At 38.2% G+C, this 26,807-nt stretch overlaps 1 protein-coding gene across 10 annotated transcripts in view; it reads right to left on the bottom strand.

The window, feature by feature from the left end:
- LOC308187879 (uncharacterized protein) overlaps positions 1-26,807 on the bottom strand; it is a 77,830-nt gene that overhangs the window by 30,279 nt on the left and 20,744 nt on the right. For 3 of the 10 annotated variants that reach the window (XR_013944967.1, XR_013944968.1, XR_013944969.1), the window contains exons 3-5: positions 24,392-24,505; positions 16,432-16,508; positions 535-15,725 (exon numbers count right to left, since the gene is read on the bottom strand). Coding sequence is in view for 4 of the 10 variants with exons in the window: in XM_080576305.1 (XP_080432431.1) it covers positions 11,596-11,609; positions 12,050-12,071; positions 13,101-13,131; positions 15,606-15,725; positions 16,432-16,508 (264 nt within the window). In the remaining 6 variants the exon portion in view is untranslated. Of the gene's footprint in view, positions 1-534; positions 15,726-16,431; positions 16,509-24,391; positions 24,506-24,992 lie in introns of those variants that run through there. The other 7 variants (XM_080576308.1, XM_080576306.1, XM_080576307.1 and 4 more) reach the window with 5 other exon arrangements.

The following is a 26,807-nucleotide window of genomic DNA, read 5'->3' as shown; positions in this document are numbered from 1 at the left end:
ATTGGGGGAAAAACAAAACAAAAGAACAACAACAAAAAAAAAGAAAGAATGCACAGAGGACTGCATTTTTCACTGATGATTTGAACGAATTAGCAGCTTGCCTCCCCTTACAGAGGGAAATGGCATGTAACAGATAAGCAGCTGTACAAAAATAACAAACTTCACTTACTATATGCACCACTGGAGCTTGCTGCAGTTGTGCGTGTTTTTAGAAAATTATGTCCTAAGCACTCTTATTTTTACCAGTGTTTGTATAATGAGTATTCTGTTCTAATTTATTTTTAATGTGCACCTTACCCCTTACTGCCAGCCATTCTTTGAATGAAGTGCTGCTTCTCCATGGGTATTTCTGCATAAATATTTTATAACTGAGCTAAATTAAATAATTAATTAATTAAATAAATAATATCTATCTATCTATCTATATATATATAAAACACCTTATAACTGCTTGAGGATAAATTGCTAGAAAAGTGTAAGCAATCCTATTTTGCTTTCACATTTATTTTTGGTATTTTACAACGAAATCTCACTGAGGCAAACTCACAATTTTATTCCAGTTCACACTAAATGGCAAGACGATAAGTTCATTATCAACACGAATAGAAACGAAACATAAATACACTAGTGATACAGGACACCTTTGTCATAATGGAGATTATAGAGTAATGGCTGCAGATCTACTGGAACCTGATATAAAAAACATAGCTTTGTACACCATGCTAACTCTGTAGTAGCTTTTGCATCACTTTGCAATCAGGATATACTATGAAAACAAATAAACATAAAATGTTACCATGTACAATGTGAGAGAAGTTAACACCATATAAATTTAAAATGAATCCATGGTAGATAATTATCTTCTTCTGAACAATGTTAGAAACTACCTGACTGAAATTGTCACCTTTTGTGATCACACTGAATGCTTCATCAACACTCTGTGATAAAGAATCAGTTTTGTGTCAACAGTGTATACCTGTAATCAGTCTAAAATAAATGTCTAATATATTGGTCACTTACCATCTGTGATCTTGATGTATCTTCACAGAAGAAGAATAACAGAAAATGATGAAATGCGATGACAGATGCACGCGTATTTAGGGGATATGCCTGTGAGGACTGAATTCCTCATTTATTTATCTTCATGTTTGAGAAAGTTCAAATAAAATGATTCCCAGAAAATTAATAAGAGAATAGGGACTCAAAAAAGTTTCATTACAAGATGTAAACAAGCTCTTGGAAGCACATGCTTGCAAACTGTAATCAGTACGAAAGCACAAAAGAAAAAAGACAATTGCTTTGAATCACAATTAACCTCAGTCAGGACAGTTTGTTGCTGCTGCTGAATTGGATCATTTTTCTTTTTCTGAACAAAACCAACAAATTTCTTTAATGTATGCCACAATGACTGGATGCCTCAAGGGTCTATGTAGTATTCCTTTGCATAGAAAAGATCCACCAGAAGTTTGATTAAATGGAACTAAAATAGATTTGCTTTGCTGTAAACTGCACAGAATGAGAGCACCATCTTCTTCCAAAGCCAGGAGACAACTTAGGTTGGGCCTCAGCCATCAAGGGCAAGGGCAACTGCATTTCGTGATAAAAAGCTATAACAAACCCAGGGTACTTGGACACATCAAAACAGAAGTAATTATTTGTTTAACATAAGAAATCCACTTACAAGGAAAAGTCAGTAAAGGTCATCCTAAATTCCCTGTCTTGGAGAAGACAGATATTGCTAATAAGAGCGGGAAGCCTAACTGGCACGATCAAGGTTTACAGTATAGTTTGGAGTGCTACTGAAGATTATGTAGATACACAAACACTGAAATGAAACAGCTTTGCTTAGCTTGCTGCCTCATTAATGAGCACATTGTTCCATCTTAAATAATAATGGCAACCTCTGCTAGGCCTTGGCTGAAGTGAGTCCAGCTTCAGCCTGTCTTTCCTGAAATGCTGACATGTCTATCCAGGAAGACGGAAAATAATGTCCCATTTTAGAAAGTGCCTGACCATGAAGGCTGGCAACAAGTTACACTGCAGCCCTTCTAGCTAACAAATAGCATAGGCTTACTGAGAGAGAAGAGTTTTCCCGCTTCGAGTGAGAAAAATCCCCAACAGGAATACTCACATCCTCCTTCCCCAAACTGAACAGATAAGAATTAATCTCCTTTTCTTGTTGTAGGGAAGTGTACTCACTGTGCATCAGCCCAAACAAGTTTCATCCTGAGGCGGTACTGCCTATCTGCTATTAGCAGTTTGGGCTTCTGGGCAGAGTTGTCTTGCTAGTCTTAAACTGGTCTTGACTGTACTTAAGCTGAAGCTGTCTTCTCTGCTTACTCTTTCTGATAACTTCCTTCCTTGCTAGCTGTCCTTATCCCAACTGCAGTCACTAGTTCCTCTTGCTAGGCCCTTTCCACTAGTGATTTCTGCTAACCACTTCTTTCCTCTGTCTGTTCGTGTCAGCCACGTGCTGCTCATGCCAGTGTGTGATGGTAATATATTCTCAGGGCAAAAACAGTAATACACAGATGCCTTTGCCACGTTAACTTTCCTTCTTTATCTTCTGGGCAAGATGTTAGCAAGTATTGAATTAGGTATCTGCTCAGCCCAGGCCCTTCAGATATAGGTGGGTTGCTCCAGTAAACAGTTGTGTTTTTTTTAACGGTAAACTACTTTTGCTACAGCAAAAGTATTTCATCCTGTGGTGGTTTTACCTTGCTAGGCAGCTGAACTCCACCACAACTGCTCTCTCACTCCCCCTCCTCTTCTGAGACCCAGTACACATGTATAACATTCTTTAAAAAACTGTAGTCTCAAAGGAAATGCAAATGAAACCTGTTTAGGTTATTCCCCATGTTAATTCTCTTTAGACTCCTTTACCCTTAACCAAATGTCCCTTGTCATCTAGACTGTCTCCTTGTGGGACCTCTCTAGGGCTATTTTTAATCCTGATTTAAAAACAAGTGTATACAATTTCAACAATTAATTTTAAAATGTGGCCTTATATATAGCAGCACTGGCACAGCAAAACAGAGGATAACCTGAAGTGCAGGAGCTGTATGTAATGTGTGGCTGGTAGTGACAATAACGGGACCCTCATAGAGCAGATTTCCCAGGGGAAAAAAAAAAAAAAGAAAAAGAAAAAAAAAAAAAGATTGAAACAGCACCCTTTTTTCTTATCTGTGTGTTTCTGAAAATACCATGGGCTAATGAAAGAATATTGCTCTAGAAAACAGCTCCCTGGGGTCAGATTCAGGTTAGATATTTTCTGGTGCCACATAGAGATTACAGCCATAAAAGTAGTTTCCAAATAACTTTCTATGTACGTATCCTGAATGCATTGGCAGACCAGATCCTGCAGCCCTGGCCCAGCCTCTTTGAATCCTGTAGGTGCTTGGCCTCAGTGCCCTTTCACTGCAGCAGTCCTCGGAGGCAGCAGCAGCTGCTATCCTTTCACTCATGCCTATGCCTTGCTCTGCATCCTGGTTTCACGTGTGTTGCTGAGCCTTCATAGGGCAATGTTTGCAATCCATATGCTTTTTTCTTGATAAAGGGAGACATTTCTGGCAAAACAGAGAAGAAAGAGAGAAGCATTGAATCTGTCTCCAGTCCTTCACATATATTTTGAAAACATTTTGGAGAAAGAGAATGCAGCTATTTCTTTCCACTGATGATTTCTGGGACTTTGTGACTATCCAGAGCCTTGGAGTTCACTATAATTACCTACTTGCATAGCTGCAAAGCGTTAGGGGCAGGCACTAAGAGGAGTACCTCTGCCACAGGTGAAGTTATCTATGCTGCAGAGTGTCTGGAAACCCCGGGACCCACTGAGCAGGATTCTCACAGATCTAGATGTCAACAGCTTTGAAAGATACGGCTCATTTGCTGCCCCTGCAGGCTCCCAGAGTTTCTCTTTGGTGAGGAGGAGGTTGCAAAATGAGGCTTGCATTTCTGTGGGAAAGATATCCATAGGCTTCTGTGCAGATGAAAATAGAAATTAATTCAACACCTGTAATGCTGTTTAGAACTGGAGATGCTGGAATATCAGCATCATATATGAGATGCTCTTGACACTTAAAGTAATTGGAGGTATTCATACCACATCGTTTGAAGGCACCTGCCCTGTTTACATGAGTTTCTGTTCTGACTTACCCAGCAGAGATTCCAATGTCTCTCCAGTCACTGCAGAGACTTCTCTAGATACTGGTCTAGCTGCACTGTTATGGGCAGGATCTCTCAAATTCAGGTCTAGGTCTTCATTTCTGACCAGCCACATCAATCACCTACATATTGGTGTGTATACTCTGGCTCCATTTTGGCATGTCAGTTTGCCCTCTGGGTGAGGAAAGCTGAATGCAGAGGAACCGGAAGTGGGTATTTGAGTCCTTCTTCAGTTACAGTATGGAGGCATCTACATTATGCCAGTGTCCAGCTGGCTGGCTGGCTGGCCAAAGGCATTTGAGCAGGTCTTTAAGCCTTCCATTGCCTTCATACCTTGCCTCAGAACCACAATGTTCAACTTTGTGTTATCATTGCTACTCCACAACAACGATCCCTATCTGACAGGCTGCAAAGAAACTTTGTCATTTCATAAATCACTCACAATATCATATGTTTAGAGAACAGTTAGTAGAATATGAGAAAAATCAAGTAAACATTAGCAAAGAACATGTCTGAATTCACAGTTTTACTGCTAACTACATTTCTTGCCAATTGCATGAAATTATTTTGTGAGAGATCACTGGGTTCACAGCTCTTGTTCACTAGGAACAGGGAAGAAATAAATAAATTGAAAAAAAAAATTAAGAAGTTAAAAGCAGTACCGAGGTGCATGCCTAACACAATTAGTCTTCTGTTACTACAAGGATGAAACAGGATGTTTGGCCTGGAAATCAAAACCAGTCCTCCCATTGCCAGCAGTCAGGTCAGGTGTGGCTCTTGCTAAGGCACACTGGAAAGTCAATAGTCTGGTTTTAGTGTCCACAGGCACTGAACTAGATTGCCCAGGGACAATGATCCAAAACACCTTAATCTATCATTTTCATCAAGACATCTGATGAAGCTGTTGATGTAGATATTTGGATTGCTAGAAGTTTGAGAACAAATGAAGTTGTTAGAAGACTGGAAAACTGGGACTAACGCCTTATGAGTTTCACTTAGGGAACACAAGCTGTCCAACACTGCCCCATATGTATATTTGTTCAGGCATATGTACTACAACTGTATGGATAAAAACTGTCTAGAACTGTCTTCCATTAGTACTTTGCATGGTCCTTCTCAGGGGAAACCAGGGGCTAATCAGATATGAGCACTATATCTTGTTCTGGAGACAGCAGTGGTCAAGCGCAGCAGAAACCTAATGCCAAAACAGCTCACTGCTGGCCACATATAGCAAATCTGCCCCCTCTGCTATGCAGTGCACATATCAGGAAAACTCCACAGACTGCTTTTGTACGGCCAGATCTCTTCCCAGTCACACTAATAACATGTTGCCTCTCACATAGCAGAAAAAATCCAGCTTCTCCTCACTTCATGGAACTCACAAAAAATCTCTTCTCTCTCTGTTAGTCTGATCTGTGAGTCTGTCACCTGGGTATATTTCACAGCAATGTCATTTCTCTCAGACTCTTAAAAAAACAGAAATAGCTGATGCACCATCTGTTTCCAAACAATACTTCTGGAACATATTTTGCCAAATAAGGTTTCCTTTTTTTTTTTTTTTCTTTAGCCTTGTTAAGACATGCTTTGAAACAAAACTAATAAAGGTAATATGTTTGATAAACATCTTGAGGTCACTGAATTTGTTACTTCCCTCTTTTTTCCCCTCTGTTTTTCAGGAATCCCTAACACTTCAGTTTCTCCTGGTCAATTGCTGTGCCCAACTCTACAGAGACAGAAGGAAGACTCTTGCATTCAGACTTTGTAATAGAAAGGAGGTGCAAACATCACAAGGAGAATCACTAGAAGACATGAGGAAAGCTATGGAGAATAGCTAGCAGGCAGACACTGTTTTCACCAAAGATCTCTCATCTCTCAGGCAGAGGACCAGTAGAAGACTTTTAGTGTTTCCACTCCCAAGATTTGGGAGGTCAATTCTCCAGCTTGCGAGTAACTCGCACCTGGTGAATTAAAGTTGCAAGAAAGAAGAAGAGGGGAGTGAAGTGGGGCACTGTGTGCATTTCATGCTGGTGTTTTACAAGTGTGGAAGATCATCTTAAACTTGATCTCTCTAGTGGTTGCCTATATCCCTTGTCAAAGACCTCTGCTCATTTGAGGGTGAGCCATGGTCATGATCTCACTCCCCTGAAACTACTGCCCAAATGAAGGTAGCATTGCCTTAAAGGAAGGAACATTCTCTCTACCTCAGGTAGAGTCACCACATCTGCACAGGTGTCAAGGGTAAAATACGGAGTGAGAAATCTTTTGGGACAAAAGCTCCCCTTCCATTTATCAAGTCTGATAATGGATTTGTTTCAGCTTCCTTGCTGCAGCAGTCTGGGTGCCCTGAGTGCAATGAGTTATTTATGGAGGCTGCAGCTGTGACTGACATAATCGGTATATGAGTCTTCTGGACACAGAGGCACACAGGATGTGCCTGAGCAAGGTGACCCAGAGGAGTCAGGTAGTGGATGGAGCGGCTTATGGTGGAGTGAACTGAAGGGAACCAGAATAGCTACTCTCCCTAGGTCTGTCCCTCATGAAGTGTGTGTTGCTTGACTGACAAACTTCATTTCATGTTCAGGTTGGTACCAACAAGGGTAGTGACTTGCCTTAAGGTCATATACAGTACCAATGCCAAAAGTTATTTTAAAGGTATTTAAATACAGGATATTTAATCACCAAGTGAAAGGTATTGGGATAAGGCACTTCTGAAGTTTAATGTGAACCTTTGGCTATTTTTTTTCCTCTTTTTATTTTCAAAATTTCATCAAAATGATAAGTCTACTTAAACAGCGCTGGGAAATTGCCATAGAAAAGTGGTACAGGTAGTTTTACTGTTAAGGCAGATCTAAATGAAATACAATGTGATTTATTTAAAGGCAAAAGACTGTGGGATCCTTACCAGAGATTTGCTTTTTTATCCTTTGTGTCTACTCCTCCTTTTCAGTTCTAGTCATGTCATTGAGAAAAGGAATAAGAATAAAAGCCACTCCACTACTAAGATCTCAAAGAAATTCAACTCATGAGGTACAAAAATTTTATTCATTGGCATTGGCTCACTTTCTCATCTCCAGCTGACTGAGGCTTTGCACTCTGTGTGCATATATTTGTCCATCAGGCAACTTTCTGTAAACCAGCTTTTTCTCTCAGATTTTGAAGTGGTGAGAAGTGAGAGTCACCTATCATCCAGAATAATGCTTTAATCCTCTCCTAGTACTGCTAGCACCTCAACCTGCTCTCATGTTCAGAGAGTATTTTCTTGGTCATAGGCTTGTCATAGTGGTCCAAATTGTTCTTATACTTCTCTCTCTTAAGGTAAACAACTCTTTTAGTGCCTGTACTGACACTGAATTTAGCTAAAAATGAAAGAGAAAACCTCATCCCATCCTCATACTCCCCCTCAACAGCATTCCTTGCTTCATTACCAGCCACTTTGCAAGGTTCCTTCAGGTAGCAGGAGCTCCCATCAGGGAGCCCAGACCTCACTGCCCAGTTCCACAGGCATAATTTTCTTGGCATTGCTTCTTCATAAATTCTCCAGCTAGGAATGCACTTACAGTGGGACAAGTAGAACATTGTGCAGAATTAAGCTACTTTTCTTTTTATGGTTAAGTCTCTCTAACTGGAACGGTTTCTTAATCTTACAGTGTGATTTATATGGTGGTGCAATTTTACTATTTTAGTTACAGATTAACTCAGGAAACCTATACACACACACACACACACACACACTTGTACATGATCATGTATATATATCAGATGATCATGTATATTAGCTGCAGTTTAACATTGGTACAAACTAAACCTATATAAATGTGGTTGCGTCACCATCCCTGGAGGTCTTTAAAAGACGTTTAGATGTAGCCCTTAGTGATATGGTTTAGTGGAGGACTTGTTAGTGTTAAGTCAGAGGTTGGACTAGGTGATCTTGGAGGTCTCTTCCAACCTAGACGATTCTGTGATTCTGTGAAATCAGACATAAGCTACTGAAAAAGTTTCCAAATCAGTGTTTAGCTTTTTAAACAATTGCAAAAATAAGCCATTTAAACTGGTAGCATCCCAGATTATGCTAGTAGCCATCTTTTCTCTTGGTTGAAAATTATTGTCAATACATATTTCAAGCAACATTTCACAAAATACTGCAGATCCTGGAAGAAACTACAGAAAACCAGTCTTGATTCCCTTAAACAGCTCAAAAAACAGATAGCAATTATTATAATGTGCAATATATAATGATCACATTCATGATAAATTAGCTTCACTTTCCTTACAAAACAAAGGGAAAATACCGAATGTGCCATAAGGTTGGTTATGACCCTGCACATAGTCAAGCTTCCAAACCAGTATTTTTTTCTAAAAATAGCTTAAATGCATTGTCCCAGTCCTAGTGAGGATTATTTGTGTCACGAGCCTGGTACTACTAATAAAAAACTACAATAGCAACTGCATTTCTAGTTCTTTACAGGATCAGTTCTTGACTTTTTACTGAGCCATAACTCAACACTATGGCATACAGAGCTGGCTTCATATGGTACTACAGTCTGACACTATGACCAGATAAAAGACGGTGTTCTGGATGCAGATGCATCATTCAGAAGATTAATTCATGGGATTGTTTACCATCACAGAAATAGGTACATGTGTCAGTGCTCTTACCATGAAAGCAACTTTCAGACTAAAATTGTTTACTTTCCAACCTCAAATAAAAAACTAAAATTTTGAGGAATGAATCTTATTTGCAGTAAAGCTACTTTTCATTGCAGTGACAGTTCAAAAGCTTTCAAGTGAGTATAAATTACACTTCCTACACTTTAAAAGCTCTTTATCTTGTCAAAATGGTATCAAGAAACTTCTTTGTAATATGTCTCCAATGAGGTAACCAAGCACCCCTTTCCTTTTTCCTAACTAGGTCAAATGATTTTTTTTCCTAATCAGGTGATAAATAAATTACAAAGTCCTAATGGCCCCTATTTTTCCTCTAAAATTCACATTGTAAAATATTTTCTAAAGTGTACATGTGGAGTGCGTCCAGTTAGTGTGTCAAGCCTTACAAAATTATATTTTGAAGAGAAATTGTACCAAGTCTTTAATTGGTGTCAAAGTCATATTTTTCCAACATCTCATATAAAAATAATAAAAAAAAAGATTATTAATTAATGCTGTAGATAGACTGATAGACAAATAATAGATAAACTGAGACTGAGTAATGTTAAAAATAGATGAATAAAAACCAACTATATATACATATATATATATATTGGCCACCCCTCTATCTCCTGTGAGAGAGAGGAGAAGGCCATGTTCTAGCATGTTAAATAGAGTAATAACACTCTCCATACAAGGCTTGCTGCTGGAGCCAGAGCAGCTCATCCTCTTTTCCCTCTTGTTAAGAGGGAGCTATAACTTTTGTTCCCCTATAATCAACCAAATGAAACCGCTTCTATAAACATTTAAGAAGAAAATGGTTGCAATGAAATCCTACAGTTGTGGAGATTGTCTCACCTAGGAATGTCTGGCACAATAAGACAAATAAGGAAGAGCTCCTTCAAAGATCACTTCTGTGGGTTTTCTCATGCAGCAAGCACGAGTGGCCATGAGGAAAGACCTGATTTCTAAGAACTGCCTAAGTGATACTCTCAAGCTGAGTCTCCAGCTTGGCACTGCCATTTATTATTATTATTATTAATTATATTATATATCATAATAATACAATTATATACATATAATAACATGTATAATAATAATAATAATAATTTTTTATGGCAAGAAAACTAAGAAAACTGCAATACCCGTTGTGCTGGCTGAACTTTCTAAAATGATTATTTACCTTGAAAACAGCTAGAGCTTATCTCTACAAAGATCCAGCCTCTACAAATACTTACATGCATATTTAAAATTATATTCTGAAGTCAAGTGGGCTGCTTGTATGTCTACTGCTGAGTGTTTATCTAAGCATTTCCAGTATATAAGCATTCATCAATAGAGAATGACTTCTCATGAATCTCCTTACATTATTATTCAGGACAGGCATTATGTTGCTCATTTCATAGAATCATAGAATAGCTTGGGTTTGAAGGGACCTTGAAGACCATCTAACTCCAATCCCCCTGCCATAGGCAGAGAAGCCACTTCACTACCCTTACAGTGAAGAACGTCTAGTCTCCTAATGTCTAGTCTAACTCTATCCTCTTTTAGTTTAAGACCATTCCCCTTTGTCCTATCATTATCTACCTGAGTAAAGAGTCCTACTGCATCCTTTCTACAAGACCTCTTAAGTATTGAAAGGCCACAGTGATGTCTCCCTGGAGCCTTCTCTTCTCTGGGCTGAACGTGCCCAGCTCTCTCAACCTTTTTTTCATAGGAGAGGTATGAAGATATTTCAAGATACTCTTTCTTCTAATTATGATTCCAGGCATACTGTCCTTACTAGAATAACAGCAGGTAGAAGCACTAGCAAGATGTGAACTTTGGAAGGTCATTTAACTACCAAGAAGGCCAAACAATCCTGTACAGTTTCAGAGAATGGTAGAATCATAGAATGATTTGGGTTTGAAGGGACCTTAAAGACCATCTGCTTCTAACCCGCCTGCCATGGGTAGGAACACCTCCCACTAGACCAGGTTGCTCAAAGCCCCATCCAACCTGGCCTTGAACACTTCCAGGGATGGGGCATCCACAGCTTCTCTGGGCAACCTCTTCCAGTGCCTCACCAACCTCACAGTAAAGAACTTCTTCCTCATATCTAATTGAAACCTACCCTCTTTCAGTTTAAAGCCATTACCCCTTGTCCTATTGCTACTCTTCCTGACAAAGAGTCCCTCCCCAACTTTCCTGTAGGCCCCCTTTAGATACTGGAAGGCTGCTATAAGGTATCCTGGAGCCTTCTCTTCTCCAGGCTGAACAACTCTAACTCTCTCAGCTTGTCTTCGTAGGAGAGGTGCTCCTGCCCCTTGATCACCTTTGTGGCCCTCCTCTGGACTTGTTCTAATACTTCCATGTCCTTCTTGTGCTGGGAGCCCCAGAGCTGAATGCATTACTCCAGGTGGGGTCTCACAAGGGCAGGGTAGAGGGGCAGAATCACCTCCCTTGACCTGCTGGCTACGCTTCTTTTGATGCAGCCCAGGATACGGTTGGCTTTCCTGACTGCAAGCCCACATTGCCAGCTCGTGTTGAGCTTCTCATCAACCAACACCCCCAGACCCTTCTCCACAGGAATGCTTTCAATCCATTCTCCTCCCAGCCTGTATTTGTGTTTGGGATTGCCCCAGCCCAGAAGCAGGACTTTGCACTTGGCCTTGTTGAACCGCATGAGGTTTGCACAGGCCCACATGTCAAGTCACTCAAGGTCAGCTCAAGGTAGAAAAAAAATCACAGCTTACCTTTTCACATCCCAGTATACGCATCTTCATAATTCTCATAAGGTTTGAAGACTTACTTCCAGTTCCCTGAAGTTTAATGGTGCCAGACAAGATAGTCATTGCCTCCAATATGGGGATGATGAGACAGCAAATGGGAGAGGAGTAGTTTTGTTCAGTTTGATCATGTGAGAGACATGAGGCAGACTGTGAAGATTACTTCAGGCCTGTTGCTCCATTATGCCTGAATCCCATCTCATGGGACAGGTATCCCAGGAGAAGAAGAGAAAGCGAGACACCTGAGACACCTTGTCACCAGACTGACAGTCAGTCCCAAGAGCACTGCAGAGTGGTGTGTCTCTTTTGCCAGACTGACTGGCACTAAAGCTCTACCCCAGTACAAGAGTATTAGGCTGTGTGAGTTCACAAGTGCAAAAAGCAAAGAGGGGAAAAGTATCATCAGAGATACTCTAACAAAGAAGTATGTGATGTAGCTGTGGCCCTTCTGCACCAACATGCACCCTTCATACCTTTCCAGACTGAGGTCAGCATCTGCAGATGTAGAGGAAGAAAGGAAAAGTTGTGCGTTAATTTTACATATCCTTCTTCTACAAGAGTGGAAGCTGTTCCGTTTTTTTTTTTTTTTTTTTTTTCTCCTTTCTCTATTCCTCTTGGAGGGTTAGCCAGCTGTCTGAGCTGGCCATAGGCAAAAAAAAATCTCATAAAATGGCCTAATATCCATACTTCTTTTGCTAAAAAGACCAGGGCATGTTAAATTCATGATGACTGGAGAATGCAAACAATTTAAGAAATTGCAACTCAATCTGACTTTTAGAATATTTGAGTAATTTGAGGTTTAGATTTCCACAAACTTGCAGGAACTAAATAAATACATACCCTTTGTGGTTGTGGATTTTATTCTGTTCCTTAAGAAAACTTACATTTTGACTGAATGACTAATAGCTATGCAAACGAAGAAGAATTTGGCCCTAAAATACTTGCAATTTTTGCAAGATGTTTTTATAAATTTTCAAGTCTAACTTTAAATTTATCACTAGCTAAAGTTTAGCAATTTTGCCTTGTTTTTGCCTGCAGTCGCAATTGTCTTAAGACTCTCATCACTATTTCGGTTTAAATTAAAATGTTGACTGCAGAACAGCATTTGTTCTTTTCTAGTAGAAAATGAAAGTATTGGCAGTATTCTGAGATGTTCTTCACTGCTTTTGAAAACACTACATGAGCTTACATAAAAGAAGAGCGGGACTGGAGTTAATGAAGCGCCTTCTAAACACAGATCATTAGCTAGCTATTGTGGTTGTCTGAGAGCAATGCATTGCTTCACTAGGAAACAAATAGAAGTTAACTGGATCAATTGTACAGTATGCATCTTTTGAAACAGCATAACTTGAGTGTCTGAAGTAAAATATTCCATATAATATAATGCACATCCTGTATTCTTGTATCACATGGCTACTCTTGAAATGTTAGTTTCTATTTAACCACTTGTTTTCTCCTCATACTAGAATGTAGCAGGTAAATTTTTAGCATGCCGAATAAAAAGTGCAGTTTAGCTATACTTACAAGTGCTTTTACAGGAATCGAGGTGTTGAAACTGCAGGATGGAAAATGGCTTCATTAACTTACATTATTAGGAAATGTTCTGATAGAACACAGAAAATTACAAAAAAAAACGTGTTAATAAATATTAAGAAATGTTAAGAAATAGCAAAATAACAGTGGATGTATCATACTTTAAGGATTAAGTTGCAGAAGTATTTTTTTTTATTTTAATCTTCAAGAAACTCTTTTAGTTATGAAATTACTTAGCAATTTAAAAACTACTTATTTGAATTGGTCAAATGAATCATGCTGAAGTTTTTGATGCACCAAGAAGAAAAGGAGGCTCTAGGAAGACTGAAAAACTTTTTGATACATCCAAGAAGGAAAGAAGATAAGTTACAGGACAGAAATTCTCTTTTAAACAATGAAAAAGACAGTTTAGTGTTCCTTAAAAAGAGTCAGCTTTCACTCATAGTTTTTAGAACAAAAGTTTGAATTGTTCCTTTTGGAATCCTAATATGCTACATTGTTCCAAGGGAGAAAAAAAAAAAAAAAAGAGAGAAAAAAAAAAAGCTATCTTTAAGACCCAGTAATATCTAGAAGATATGTAAATAAATGAATGGAGGCAGAAGTGTTCCCACAGTTTGGCTACTCACATTTTCCAGAATTTTATTATCCCAAAATAATTTAAGAAAAAATTGCCAAGTAAACTCAGTACAATAATCCAAAATTTTGTATTCCTTAATTTTCAAAGCTTGAACAAACTTTGTGATGAAGACTTTTTTTTCTTTTTTCTTTTTTTTTTTTTTGCTAGCTTTACTATTCCAAGCCAAGAATTTCAGAAACTTTTCAGATGCTACTAAAGCTATGTTTTTTTTTTTTTTTTGTCTACTATTTCATTGTTGACCCTGCAGCTAGACAAAATAAATAGCTCTTCAACTGGAATTGATATTGAATTCCTCTTTCTCAAGTTCCTATGAAAAATTATTATAGTCACTCTAATAGTAATTTGCTCATCTTCTCTCTAACATTTTAAACAAAATATGAAATTTTGGCTCAAATGAAGTCTGTGGAAAAGTCCTATTGATTTTAAATCAGAGCAAAATTTTTCTTACAAATAAGGAAATACAATTTTTCCTAGTTGTTAATCTAATCTTCTGTCATCTTAATCCTCAAAATCTTCAGTGATTTGATCTTGTACACAATATTTCAGAAGTAGTTAACCTACTACTATTGTTGTCGCTGTTTTTGTTGTGTCATAAGTTTTGTTCCTTCCATTTACTTTTGAACCAGTGAGCATAAAGTAATATCTTTCATCCCAGAGAAAGTGTAATAAGTGAATGATTAAAGCTATTTTTGTAAAGCCTAGCTTCCTTTCTAAGAATGCAGTACATAATTTAGAAAATCTTGCATGAACACTGTATTCTCAACTTATGCAAAACAGTTTGTTTTTCATATTGCTTTTTGTGGTGTTAGGTTATTATCCTTGTTATTTATATTATTTTAATGCATGGTGTGAAAATGTCCCAAAACTCATAATTTACCGTAGAGTTATTTACCCTTAAATCATGCTGAGAAACAGTGTGAAGAGGTGTAAAACTATGACACTGTTTTCCACAGGAACAGTATTTTCCTGGAGTCACTGTCCTCTTGTGGTCTGCCTCAGCTGAGAATAAATCTTGTTCCTGTTCTGCCAGTTTTGTATGAAAAACCCTTTCTGTAAAATTTGTGCAATTTTCCTGATTAACTGTTTGAGTTTAGCCTTTTATTATTTTTTTTTCCCTTAGAAAATGTCAGGAGCTTCTCTTGAGCTTTCTTAAGATTTTTCAAGGGAATGCTCTCTGTCCGCATGACTTGAAATGTAATACTGTATTTCTATGCATCCAGCCTTGACAGAGCTATTACAGAAATTCTTTATCATTCTTAAGTCCACATATTAAACCATAAATGTGAATATGACTGAGAAGTGAAGTTACTGGGAAACCTATGCATGTAAATAGTTATATGTATTCATTTACTTCTAAGTACAAAAGTGGAAGAAGACTTATAAAGCGTGTGCTACATGAAAGCTGGTAGATATTTTCCAATCATTGCTGAGTATCTGCCAGAAGACATAAAAAGAGAGAGGAAAGTGCTAGTGGAAAGGAGAATGAGGAATTATAACAAGAATCTTTTTTTTTTTTTTTTTTTTTTTAAAATCCATATGACGTACAGCAGAACTGAATGCATTTTTTTTTTCCTGGGAAGTAATGGGTATTAATAACAGCGATAGAGCAGTAAGAAAAAGCACATGTCACATAATTTCGATTTCAATGCATCAGCTTCTGCTGTGAAAGCATTTGATGTTGCTTTATCAACGTATTTAAATTTGAAGAGTGCTCAGATGTCTTATATCTTTTTTGTTGTCAAGGTTAGAACTGGTTGGTTTTCTTTTATCACATTGGTTTTTTCAACCTTAATATAATATAAGAAGAAGCATAAGCCCATGACCAATTTTTTTTTTTTTTTTCCTGTGCAAAACAGTACCTTGAGTATTGTGAAGGACCCAGTTCTGTTGAAGAGGAAACGATGCCATGGGAGGAAAAGCAAGACATTTTAATTCTGCATGAGTGTATGAGTGGAAATTCCTTGTACTTCCTAGTGTTCCTAATAGGAAAAAAAAAGGAATATCAAAGCAATATTATTTTTATAATATATAATGACTGACCTAAATAATGACAATTCTGTACATATGCTACCAATATTGTCTTATTTTTGTAAATGTTCAAAGCTATGAGTAAATCTTTGAGTGCTCAAAATTACGGATGACGTTGAAGACTGAAGAACCTTTACATGCCTCTCACCTCAGCTTTGTCCTTGGATATACTTTGAACAAGGTTTAGTAAGAACTTCAGAACTGGGTTCCTGTGATTTATTTGTTTTTGCCAGGAAACAAGTGACGGCCTTTTCACAGTGAAGCCAAGGCAAATAACAAATGCTTCTCTTACATTTGTAAACACATTTGATATTCATTAATTTTCTGAACAGAGAAAGAAGCAAAGAAAAAAAAAATAAACTGGCCAATGAATCCTGCAGAGTAAGTATAAAATAAATAAAGCTTTCCAGAAACTCTTTACATTGAGACAATACATGCATATATTTTTAAGTATACCATTATAAAACTGTATATGCTGTTGTATATTGCAATCATACATATATTGTAATATTCTTGACTATCAGAATCATCATACATTGATTCTGCAGCTTCTCTTAATTAGGGAACTATATAAGCAAGTAGACTCCAGTTGGGCAGGATGTCTCCTGCAAACAAAAGCAGCAAAACTGATATGCAGACAAGTGGAGTTTCCCTCACCTCTCAGTCCAGACTACAAAGAGAAGTCTGCTTATCTCTTGATGCTCCCAGATGTCCCAACAGAAAAAGGAATAAAACTGTTGATAAGGATAAAGAATAAGAATAAGAAGGATAAGAATAAAACTGTTTGAAATCCAATTGCTCAAATAATGTGTCAATATAGAGTATATGTTAATGACACTAGAAAGAGCAGGACGTTTCACTTTAAGCATGTGGTAACATTTTACATATTACACAACTATGTAATTAAGTGTGTATACGCCATGCAGTATACTGCAGGTGGGTATTTTTATTAAGACCTACCTACAAGATATTGCATCAGTTAAAATGAACAAAGGTATTGTAAATGACAATTGGAAAGTCTTTTAATGAAAGACGGAGTACTTGGGTTTGGAAAATTTCACTACAAATTGTTCTCTGCAGAGTTTGTTAATTGGCCCTTTTTAGGCCAAATGAACAAGGTAACATATTCTTCTTAGTCAAACCATTTTAAAGCTATTGCAAAATGTGGACAAGTTTTTCCATAATCCAAGGGTAAGCAAATTTACACATGATCAGTCAGAGAGACATGCTAATATTGCTAAGATTTGGAAGGAGGTATATGAGCATTTGGTATTACTGTGCTTAGATTAGGTTTTCTGCTGATATTAAAAAAAAATATTTTTTTTTTTAAATGAAGAAATATTCAAATCCTAACTAATGTAAACATGTGGTTTCACAGTCACCTCTGCCTGCCCCATAAATTACACTTCTGCCTTTTCCCAAATGTTCTGTGTCCATATTCCCATCAACTCCTTTGTGTTGCACCGAGTAATCCCAGACATTAAGTGGACCAGTTCGTTTCATAGGTCTGGCTTAGAATTAGTCGTTTTGCTCCTCATCAGGGTTAGCTTCCACCTGGCAGGAGGAAGGCAGCAATGGGGGTGAGTAGCCAGGGATATCAAGAGGGTTGACCGCCTTTTTCAGAAGCAGTACAATCTTAGGTAATCTTAAAACCATCATATAACAGCACTATTACTTTACCAGCACAAAACGTTTGGATTAGGCAACCTTCATCCTTCTGAATATAGCAATTGACAAGTCTAATCAATACACTTTGACTTCTCCTCTGGAGAAATAAAGTACCTTGTGCAAGGTCCCACAGGATGTCTTTGGAAGCAGAACAGAAATCTTCTGAGCTTTAATGGTTGAGATATACCCTGCAGAAGGCTTAACTTCTTCTGCCATATGTAGAACATTTATCACCCTCTATTTCAGTATCTGAGGACTTTTTGTCATTTTTTTTAGAATGTTCATCTATGAACAAAGATATTTGTAATAAATATTACAGCTGGGGGAACTCCAATGATGCATCAGACAAGCTGCTTACTGAAAGTGCTCTCATGATAATTTGGGGATCTTTTGGTATTATCTCCTAATTTTGATAAAGAACATTTTTTTATTTTTTATTATTATTATTGTTCGAAAGTTGAATGGCAAACAGGAAGCTCATTCAGTGACTGTGCAATGTAGGATGCATTCCTTACATGTGATAATGAATCACTTGGGGAAAGAACAGCTGCATATGACTCCTCTAGCATAATAAACCAAGGGATCATCAGTTCCAGGTGCAACAATTTACAGTGTTAACATGCAATAGAACAGAGAGTTGATTTTGATTATAAAGGATTCTTTGAATAGCCCAGAAAAAGATTAAGTGGCAACAGAATTTAAAATTTATTTTTGAAACCAGCTGACCAAGGAAGTCCAGATTGCTGTGTAAATTACATAACTTCCCAGACAGAAAAGGAATGCTATGTGTGTAATCACCTACTTTACTAAAAATGCACCACGGCCTTTATTTTAATCTTGTGTTCAGTGAGTATGGAGCTAAAATGTTTTCCATCTGCTCCTATTTTCCTTGGATAACATCACTGAAGTTTCACAGATGGAGGTGCAGACGTCAGGCAAGAGTTACTTGAGCAAAATGATAAAACCAAGTATTTACAAACAAGCTGGAGGAGAAAACAGTGGTAGAACAACCATGAATATTATTTTATAGCCTCTTTGTTCATGCGTTAGCAGTCACTGTAAGATATTTTTATATTTGTTTTCCATCAATACATTCTATAGCATTCTTTTTTCCTCCCTAGATTTTGGATTCCTTTGACAGTATTTTCTAGTACTTAATATAGTAAACACATTACATTGGGATAGAAGGCAGTTGACTGTGAGAAGGCATACAGTTATACCTGTGCTTACAAGAAAAACTTATATCCTCAGAATAATAGACTCAGAAATATCTCCTGCTATTTCTAGTGCATATACCAGCACTAGGGTTTGGGGCAAGGAGAAGACATCAGCAATACTTAATTTTCTGATGTGTGCTGTAAAAGGGGAAACATTTTAAAAACTCCAAAAGTTCATCAGAACAGGAAGTTTTTCTTCTTGTTGCTACTGCTATTCTTGGCTCCTATGAATGCAGAGAAGAGATATCTTTCAGATTAAGACTAACGACTTCAGTTTGGGGAACAAAATTAGATAAGGTATTTTAATATTCCACAGTGTAATTCCATGTCACAAATGCTCCTGCTGGAAGCTTAGGGCACTGGAAAAAGTGAGAAGCAATCTACTCCATATGAGGTGGCCACAACTTTATGACTTCCAAATGAAAACACCACCTGCTAATTTGAATAGATGGCTGTGAATGTGATGGATCATATGCAGTACCAGATGGCGCTTCGTGCTAGACAGCACCTAGATAATACAGAAGGTAGGGGGAACAGCTTGATACGCTGGCAGCTGTGGAGGAGAGGGAGCAGTGTTGGTGGTGAAGCTGCAGGTTGCTGTCCTTGCTGGGGCATCCTGAGAAACCAGAAAAGGTGGACTAGCCAGCATCATTTGTCTGTGAGCAGCGTCTCTCTCCAAAAGGCTTTTTTTTTCCTTCCTTGTCAGGCAGTATGAAGTCATCAACCAGTCCTGCTTCTGAACTCTACACTGAATGCTGGAAAACATCCCAGGGGCACAAACTTCCAGCCTCATCAGCAGTGGACCCCACTCAGCTGTGGTTGTGGTGCCTGTGTGGGACTATCCCATCCTGGCTCCCTTCCCAGGCAGTGTCCCAGCTCCCAGGGCTCTTGAGAAGGGAGCTAGACTGGAGTGAGTAGCCAGGTCTGCGCTGAGAAGTGGCCCGAGGAACAACTGCAGACTGTAGTGATATTTTTCAGGCCTGACTATCATCACTTTTCCGCACTTTCATTGGTAAAGTTTCCCCCCAAGGTACCGTACAGCAAATGCAAACGAGCACGGTGCAGCTGCGCTCTTCTGTCCCTCCATGCTTCTTATGCTTGCTCTGGTGTGACTGATTAGCAAAGAAGGTGGGTAAACAAGATACTTGCCAGCTGAAATTTCCCTTTCATCAAGGATATTCCCAGTTGGACAAATGCTGCCATAGGCTGACTATTTTATGCTGCCTAAGCAAAGTAATGGAACTGATTCAGTAAAAGGGATATTGCCCTACATATTTGCTATTTAAATAGCTTTCAAATTTAAACGCAGTCTCCTGATTATTTTTAAAGTGCTCAATGAATAAAAAGTAAGTAATGTAAAAATAATTTCATGTTATTAGGGGACTTCAGTGTGGACCAGAAATAGTGAGGATATAGTAAATTCAATTGACAAAAAATACTCAAAGCTACACAAATAATAAAGTATGGTGCTTGCAATTCCCAGACTTCACTCTAAGATACTGTTTTGATTAACTATAATACTACTTAGATAAAATATTGCCTATTTTAAGTTCAGTATATAGTCACAATAGAAGTTCTTACTGGTAGAGTCTTAATTTCATAGTTATTTTTGATTAAAAAAGAAGACAGGTCAAGACTGGATATAAAGCCATACCATTATGGGAACATCTGAAGTTCAGACTGTTAGGAGTGAAGGTATATTTCTGGTTATATTTTTACATGTATTTCATGTCCCATGTTTATATTAATTTTAAAAATGTCATTGGAGCAGCTAGACTGTCTATAACAACAAATTCCATAGCTGTCTCTTTTCTTTTATTATTTTATTACATATTCATAGAACTAATTTTTCAGCAAGTTTGCGATAACTGAGACATACCTGAAAGACAACCTTCCAAAGCACATAATACCAAAATTCTTACTACCTGCTGAGCAACTTTTATTACTGCTTCTTCTGTCAAAGTGGGGGTAATTTAGAACCACCCTTCAGAACTTCTTTGCAGCACATCAATGCAAAAACTTGAATTTATCTAACATGGCCTAAAATTAGCAAATGTCTGCTGTGAAGCAACCTAAGCAATGCTATCACTTCCAGGGTATAGAATAATTCAACCCAAAAGGGACTATAAGAGATTTTACCAGATAAATGAAAGAAAGTCATGAATCAGTTCATTTCATGAGCACAAATGTTCAAATGTTCAAGAGGATTTAGAAAAGAGTTGAAAAAGAAGAGATGGAACTATAATCTAAATATTTGGATTAAAGTCAAAATATTGATTCTATCTTCTGACCTAAAACATTTTCCTAAGAAAAGGTATCTGCAAAGGAAGGGGTACTGAAAGGAAGAGAGATGTAGAAATACCAAGAGAGAGTCACATGTGGGAAAACTGAGAAAAGGGTTGGTACTGGGACATTAAAAATTGTGTAATTAAAAGGAAAACTCCATTACATTTAATCTAGGCAGGGATCACATCTTCATTTGCTACTAGAATAACTGAGAGACTCAATTTTTGGCAGTTCTCTGCAATAATGAATGTTGACTGGTAAAAGAAAGGTTAGAGAAGACATTAATATGATGTTAACATTATCAGAGAGGGCTCATATGCACGGCCATCAGCACAATTTTTGAGACATGTCCTAGGTCAACCCTGCCACTTTTCACCTGAGGAGACCTGCCAAACAGAGAACCCTGAGGCTGCTGTGCCTGGATGCCAGCACATTGGACACGTACTACTCTTCCTCAGAGCCTCCCCAGGAGGAATCTCATCCATGCTTTTCCCTGCAGAGGTCCAGTCCTCAGGAAGCTCTCTGGCCAGCACACACTACTCTCCAGTGAGGAGGAGGAAAGGAGCACAAGGCAGATCAGCTGAAATTAACCTCAGCACAGCAAGGCAACAGGGCAGTCAGGCACAGAGGTGATGTGCCACCACACCTCACATCCCCAGTCTGCTCCCAGCCAAGTCAGCCCAGTTTGAGCCACAAGCAACAGCATGCGCACTCTGATTTCACAGGTAATTTCATTCACAAGAATGAGTTCTATTCCACCAAAGAAAAACAAGAAGGAAAAAGGAACCGTGTCTGTCATGGTCCACATTACTTAGTCATTAACTCAGTGCCTAGCTCAGTTTTGGACCCTTCCCTTAGTTCTCTCACATCTCAAGTTCAGTTTACTCATTGTCTTTTAACTCATTACCTCTTTAGTTAACATAATATCTCTTTACAGTTATTTCCCTGCACACTGAGTCATAAGAAGTGGTTCGTAGAATCATAGAATTATATAATCATAGAGTCATAAAATATTCTGAATTGGAAGGGATCCACAAGGATCATCGGGATCCAACTCCTGGCTCCCTGCAGGACCACCCAAAAATCTGAGCCTATGTCTGAAAGCATTGTCCAAACACTTCTTGAACTCCAGCAGGCTCAGTGCTATGAAAACTTCCCTGGGGAGCCTGTTCCAGTGCCTGACCACCCTCTCAGTGAATAACTTTTTCCTGAGTTCACTGTCATCAAGAATGATTACAGACAGCCATCAGGGCGGTAGGTCCTGAAAATGTGTGCTTGTTTTTTAAGGATTGAATTAAAATAGGAGAAAAATGTAAGAAAAGAAAGGCTGCTCCAGGTGCCAGTACTAGAAGCAGGGAGTTGAGGTAGGATCCAACCATCAGGGCAGGGTTTTGGGATAGCTCTTGTCATATGTTGTCATTAAGTAGCAAGATGAACTGGTTGTGCCTTGCCTCAGTGAACCCTGCTGGCATACAGCACGTTTACAGACTTAGCCCGCACAGTGGAAAAGAGATGAATTCATCAACCAAACAGCCACAGTGTAAATCATTGTCTATATTATTTCAATCCCTTTCACAGCATGGGGTCTGCAAAGTAAAGGTCTTCAGCTATGACTGTGCTTCATTGATCTCTCCCTGGCAGCAGATGCTTTGCAGGAAAGTTAAGGGTTAATCCATCTTGTCTCTGCATTATCTGAAGCATGAAGAGTACCATCTAAAAGAATGGAGGTATGACATACTGCAAATAAAGTAATTCAGTCACAGCACTGCCCACCTTAAAACTTCTCTGCTCCTTCCAAATCATAGCAGGAATCAAAAAGAAAAAAGTTTCAGACTGAAATGACATTCATGGTCTGCTTAATGACATATAAAACTTATCAGATTTATGCTTTAAATCAGAGTCTAGAAAGAATAATGAACCTACAGTGAGACACACTGTACTCAAAAACAGTACGATTCTTACTTGTCCTAAAAATTGGCAGGGTGTCATCTCATTTTTCCATTCTGGTAGAAGCAGACAGGATTAAAATGAGCACAAAAACAATCTCAAGTAAAACAGATATGACTCAGGGCTCAAAGCAGAGACAGATCAGCTATCTTGTGACACCATGCTGGAAAGGCTGGTAAATAGAGGCATGTTAAACTACAGTCTAGTGCATGAACCTTGGGTTTATAGAAACTGACAGTCTTCAGAAATATCTGCCTCAGCCCAGTATCTTCCTCAGAATATCATTTATGCTGTGCTTATCTTTGTTAGGCTTATGAAACCCAATAAATATCTTCAAAGAAAAAGTATATGGCATCAAAGTAATAAATAAAGTTCATCACCAGTTTATGTACATATATACTTTTCATCCCAGCTGGGAGGGTTGAATTCTTCTCAGTCAGCCACGTGGCTTGCCAGCACTGACATCCTGGTTACAGCTGAAGTCAGTTCAGGTGCAATGCTGAATTTTAGGATTAAACATGTCCATTACACAGGTTGCTGTGGCAACAGCTATGCTTTAGAACTGAAAAGCTGGTTTCATTATGGCCTTCTCTTTCATTTTCTGACTGTATCCAGTAACCATTTCATCAGGTCAAATGTTTGGAATATGCCCAGAAGATGATTTAATTTCAGTAATTTACATAGCGTCTATCCCAGGGTCCCTGAGTTCTGAGTTTTGGTTTGAATACAATGCAATAGAGCCCTGGCCTGTGCATGCCAAACTCATTTGTGTTATATATTTTGATACAACATATTTTGCAGAATCAATAATTTTAAGCTTAGCTTGTTATATAGATCTCAGTTCAAACAGAAAGCCAAGTATGAAAATGAAACAAACACAAACAGGTCTGAATCCTTTTTTGTTCTGACTGGAGTGTCCTGGCCAGTTCAAAGGCCTCTGAGAAAAACAGGTAGGTCACTACTGCTCACATTTCAGGCTTTGCTGTTTACCTCTGTGTCACATTTCACTGCTTTTGTTGCTTGAAAACCTCTATGTGTTATTGGCACTCATAGCATCAATGATTCTCTTTTCCCTCCCATGCCAATGAAACACAAGCAAGTTTTCAGCTGCTGTTTCAACAAGTTTGTCTAGGGTGGCTAACTGGGAAATGATACATTCAGCAGAGTGTAGTAGCATTTAAAACTTGCAAAACCATGATGATGCAAACTACAGGAACTCTCCCAGACCTTCCCAATCAAGGCCAGCATAGGCAGACCCTGACGCACCGTGAGGACTTGGTTATAAGCAGTCTTGCATATATTTAGCCTCTTCCATTCTTTCTCCTTCCCTCCCTATTCCACGGAAACTCACCAAGTGCTCCAGCTGGCTGGCTGCTGGGAAAGGGTGGCCAGTGCAGACAGGTAGGCCCCAGCCATTGTGGCCAGCTCTGACACAGGCTGCTGAAGCTACCAGCAGCACTCACAGGGCTGACAAGCTGATGTAAAGGTCTGTCACCTACCTAAAGGCAGCAAGGCAGTGCCACCAGCCTCCCGGGAGTCAAGACAGCTCCAGATGTGATCTCCTGAGACACCTGTGCCAGTGTGCCTGCTGCTAACACTTGTGTTGTTACCACCTGGAAAGAAGGAAGGGCAGCAGCTTTCCTTACTGCATCCCTCAGAGCAACATCAACGACATTAATTATTTTTCAGTGAGAGGAACATTAAGAGGAATAATCCCACCCAGCCTAATTAATTTACCAATCTTTGTATTGAATCAGTAATCATTTTCATCCCAAGTGCCTTTTATTGCAGATTGACTGTTATTTTTAAAATACTCACGTTCTGCTGATAAGATCTTACATTGTGTTTCTCCAAGATGACTGGTTACAGCAAATCTATTAATAACTTCTTAATGAAGTGAGATTTTTTTTAATATGTCTTAATCTAAGCTGTGCTAACATTTCAGTGTGAGAGGAATTAATTTAGAAACTTCAGATATGGTTTTCGTTTAAATAAGATTGAGTGTTCCAAGATTCGTACATCAGCATGGTTTTCTACCTAAAACGGAATTTTACAATATTAGATATCACAATAGTAGGTTTCTGTTTATTGTTTATTTACCTTGAAGAAATAGCTGTCCATTAAAAGGATATATTCTTATTTTCTTTTTGTCAGGAGCATGTTCACAATGTTCTCATTCTTCTGTTTCCTTCCTGTGAACAATGCCCTAGACATTGCTGATACGCAGCTATGGCATTCACAGGCATATTAAAGTTATTTACAAAATTGTTGGAAGCAGAGGCAGTCTGGAGTACACATCCCAGAATATATTGCCTTTAGAAACTCTAGTTATAAAGTCATTTCCTCTAGTTTAATCAGAGCCCTGAAATGTTTCGAATGGCGTTGTATAAACAAAGCAAAATATTAAACAATATCCTCCCTGTTTCTCTCAGCGAATGAATAACTCTGTATTTCCCTAGGGAGAGAAACTCCATAAGACCTGAAAGAAAATGAAGTTAAAGGATTACAGTATGACCTTGAAAGAAAAGCTGCAATCAGGGTATTGCCACATTTCATTTCAGCTTCAATTAGAAACACCTTGAAAACAGAAAAAAAAAAAAAAAAAGGAAAAAAAAAAAGCTTTGTGGCTCACAGAGGAGTACTTGAAACTTAAAAATATAGCTACAGCCCATTTTGACCTGTTCAATGGAAATATTATCACCACAGTCTATTAATTCAGATATCTGATCTGTATTGTGAGAGAAAAACCAGTTTCCTTCTTCCTTGTAAGATGGTTTTATCAGATGATAGAAGAAATGTCAAGGGAGAAAAAGAAAACTCTACAGATAAATAGAAAGAACCTTCCAAGAAAGCTCATGTGTAAAAATAGTTTTTGGAAAAAGCAAACTGACAGGTCTCAGCTCTGTTCACTAGGTGCAGTCAGACACACACTTACACATCAAAGCAAACCAAAGAAATAGAAAAAAAGAAAAGGAAAATAATAATAATAAAAAAAAAAGAAACAGACGTCTTTAGCTCAGGTGTGATATATCAGTTCAATCTTTATGCAACCAACATGGCTCCAAAGCCATTTTTCTCATTAAGGAAATCCTGAGTGGGTTGCTTTCATATTCTTTAGCTTATTCTTTACGTGTCAGTAATGGAAAGGAAATGCCCACATGGGGCAGCGTAACTGTTATTAATGCAGACTCAATGTTTATTTATTTATTTTATTTTTGAGTAAGGGAATATCTGCCAGAACATTACAGGAAATGTTGTATAGGAAAGTTTTCCTTTGCCAAAATTTATCACTTCTTGTAGTGGCTGTGAATGAACTTACAATGATAAAGTGGGGGAAAAAAACAAACAAACAAACAAACAAAACCCACCATATAATTCCTACAATTCCTTGCTACTGTTAGGATTCCTTGCATTTCTTGTCCAGGGCAGAAATAACCTTATTTTTTTGTGTATTAAAAGAAGATAAAGCATACTGGTAGAGAAAAATAAGTCAGTGTTAATAATTAAAGCCCCAGCTTCAAGATCACTGATCAGTCAGTTTCTATTCTCATCAAAAGTCACAGAGGAACTTGCAGTACACACAAAAGATAAACAAGCCAACATGCAAGACCAGAGCTTTCTGACTACATACAATTTTCACCCACAACTGATATTGCAATTAATGACAACTATTATTGTTTATGTCTAAATGCAATACAAGTATACATATATTACCTTATTAAAAGGTATTTTCTGTTTGGGGGAATAGTAGACAATCAACTTTAAGGGTTCTCTTTACAAATAATGAGTTAAGATAGGACCAGTATACTTTTTGCTCTAGGAAAAACTGCCAAGTCCCCAGTCCAAGATGATCTGTCTATGAAGAATTATAATAATTTGCACCATGTCATATACTCACCTCAGTAGTATGAAACT

Source organism: Anser brachyrhynchus (assembly GCF_964034855.1).
Source record: "Anser brachyrhynchus genome assembly, chromosome: 1".
Lineage (NCBI taxonomy): Eukaryota > Metazoa > Chordata > Aves > Anseriformes > Anatidae > Anser > Anser brachyrhynchus.
This window is presented reverse-complemented; position numbering and strand designations above follow the sequence as displayed.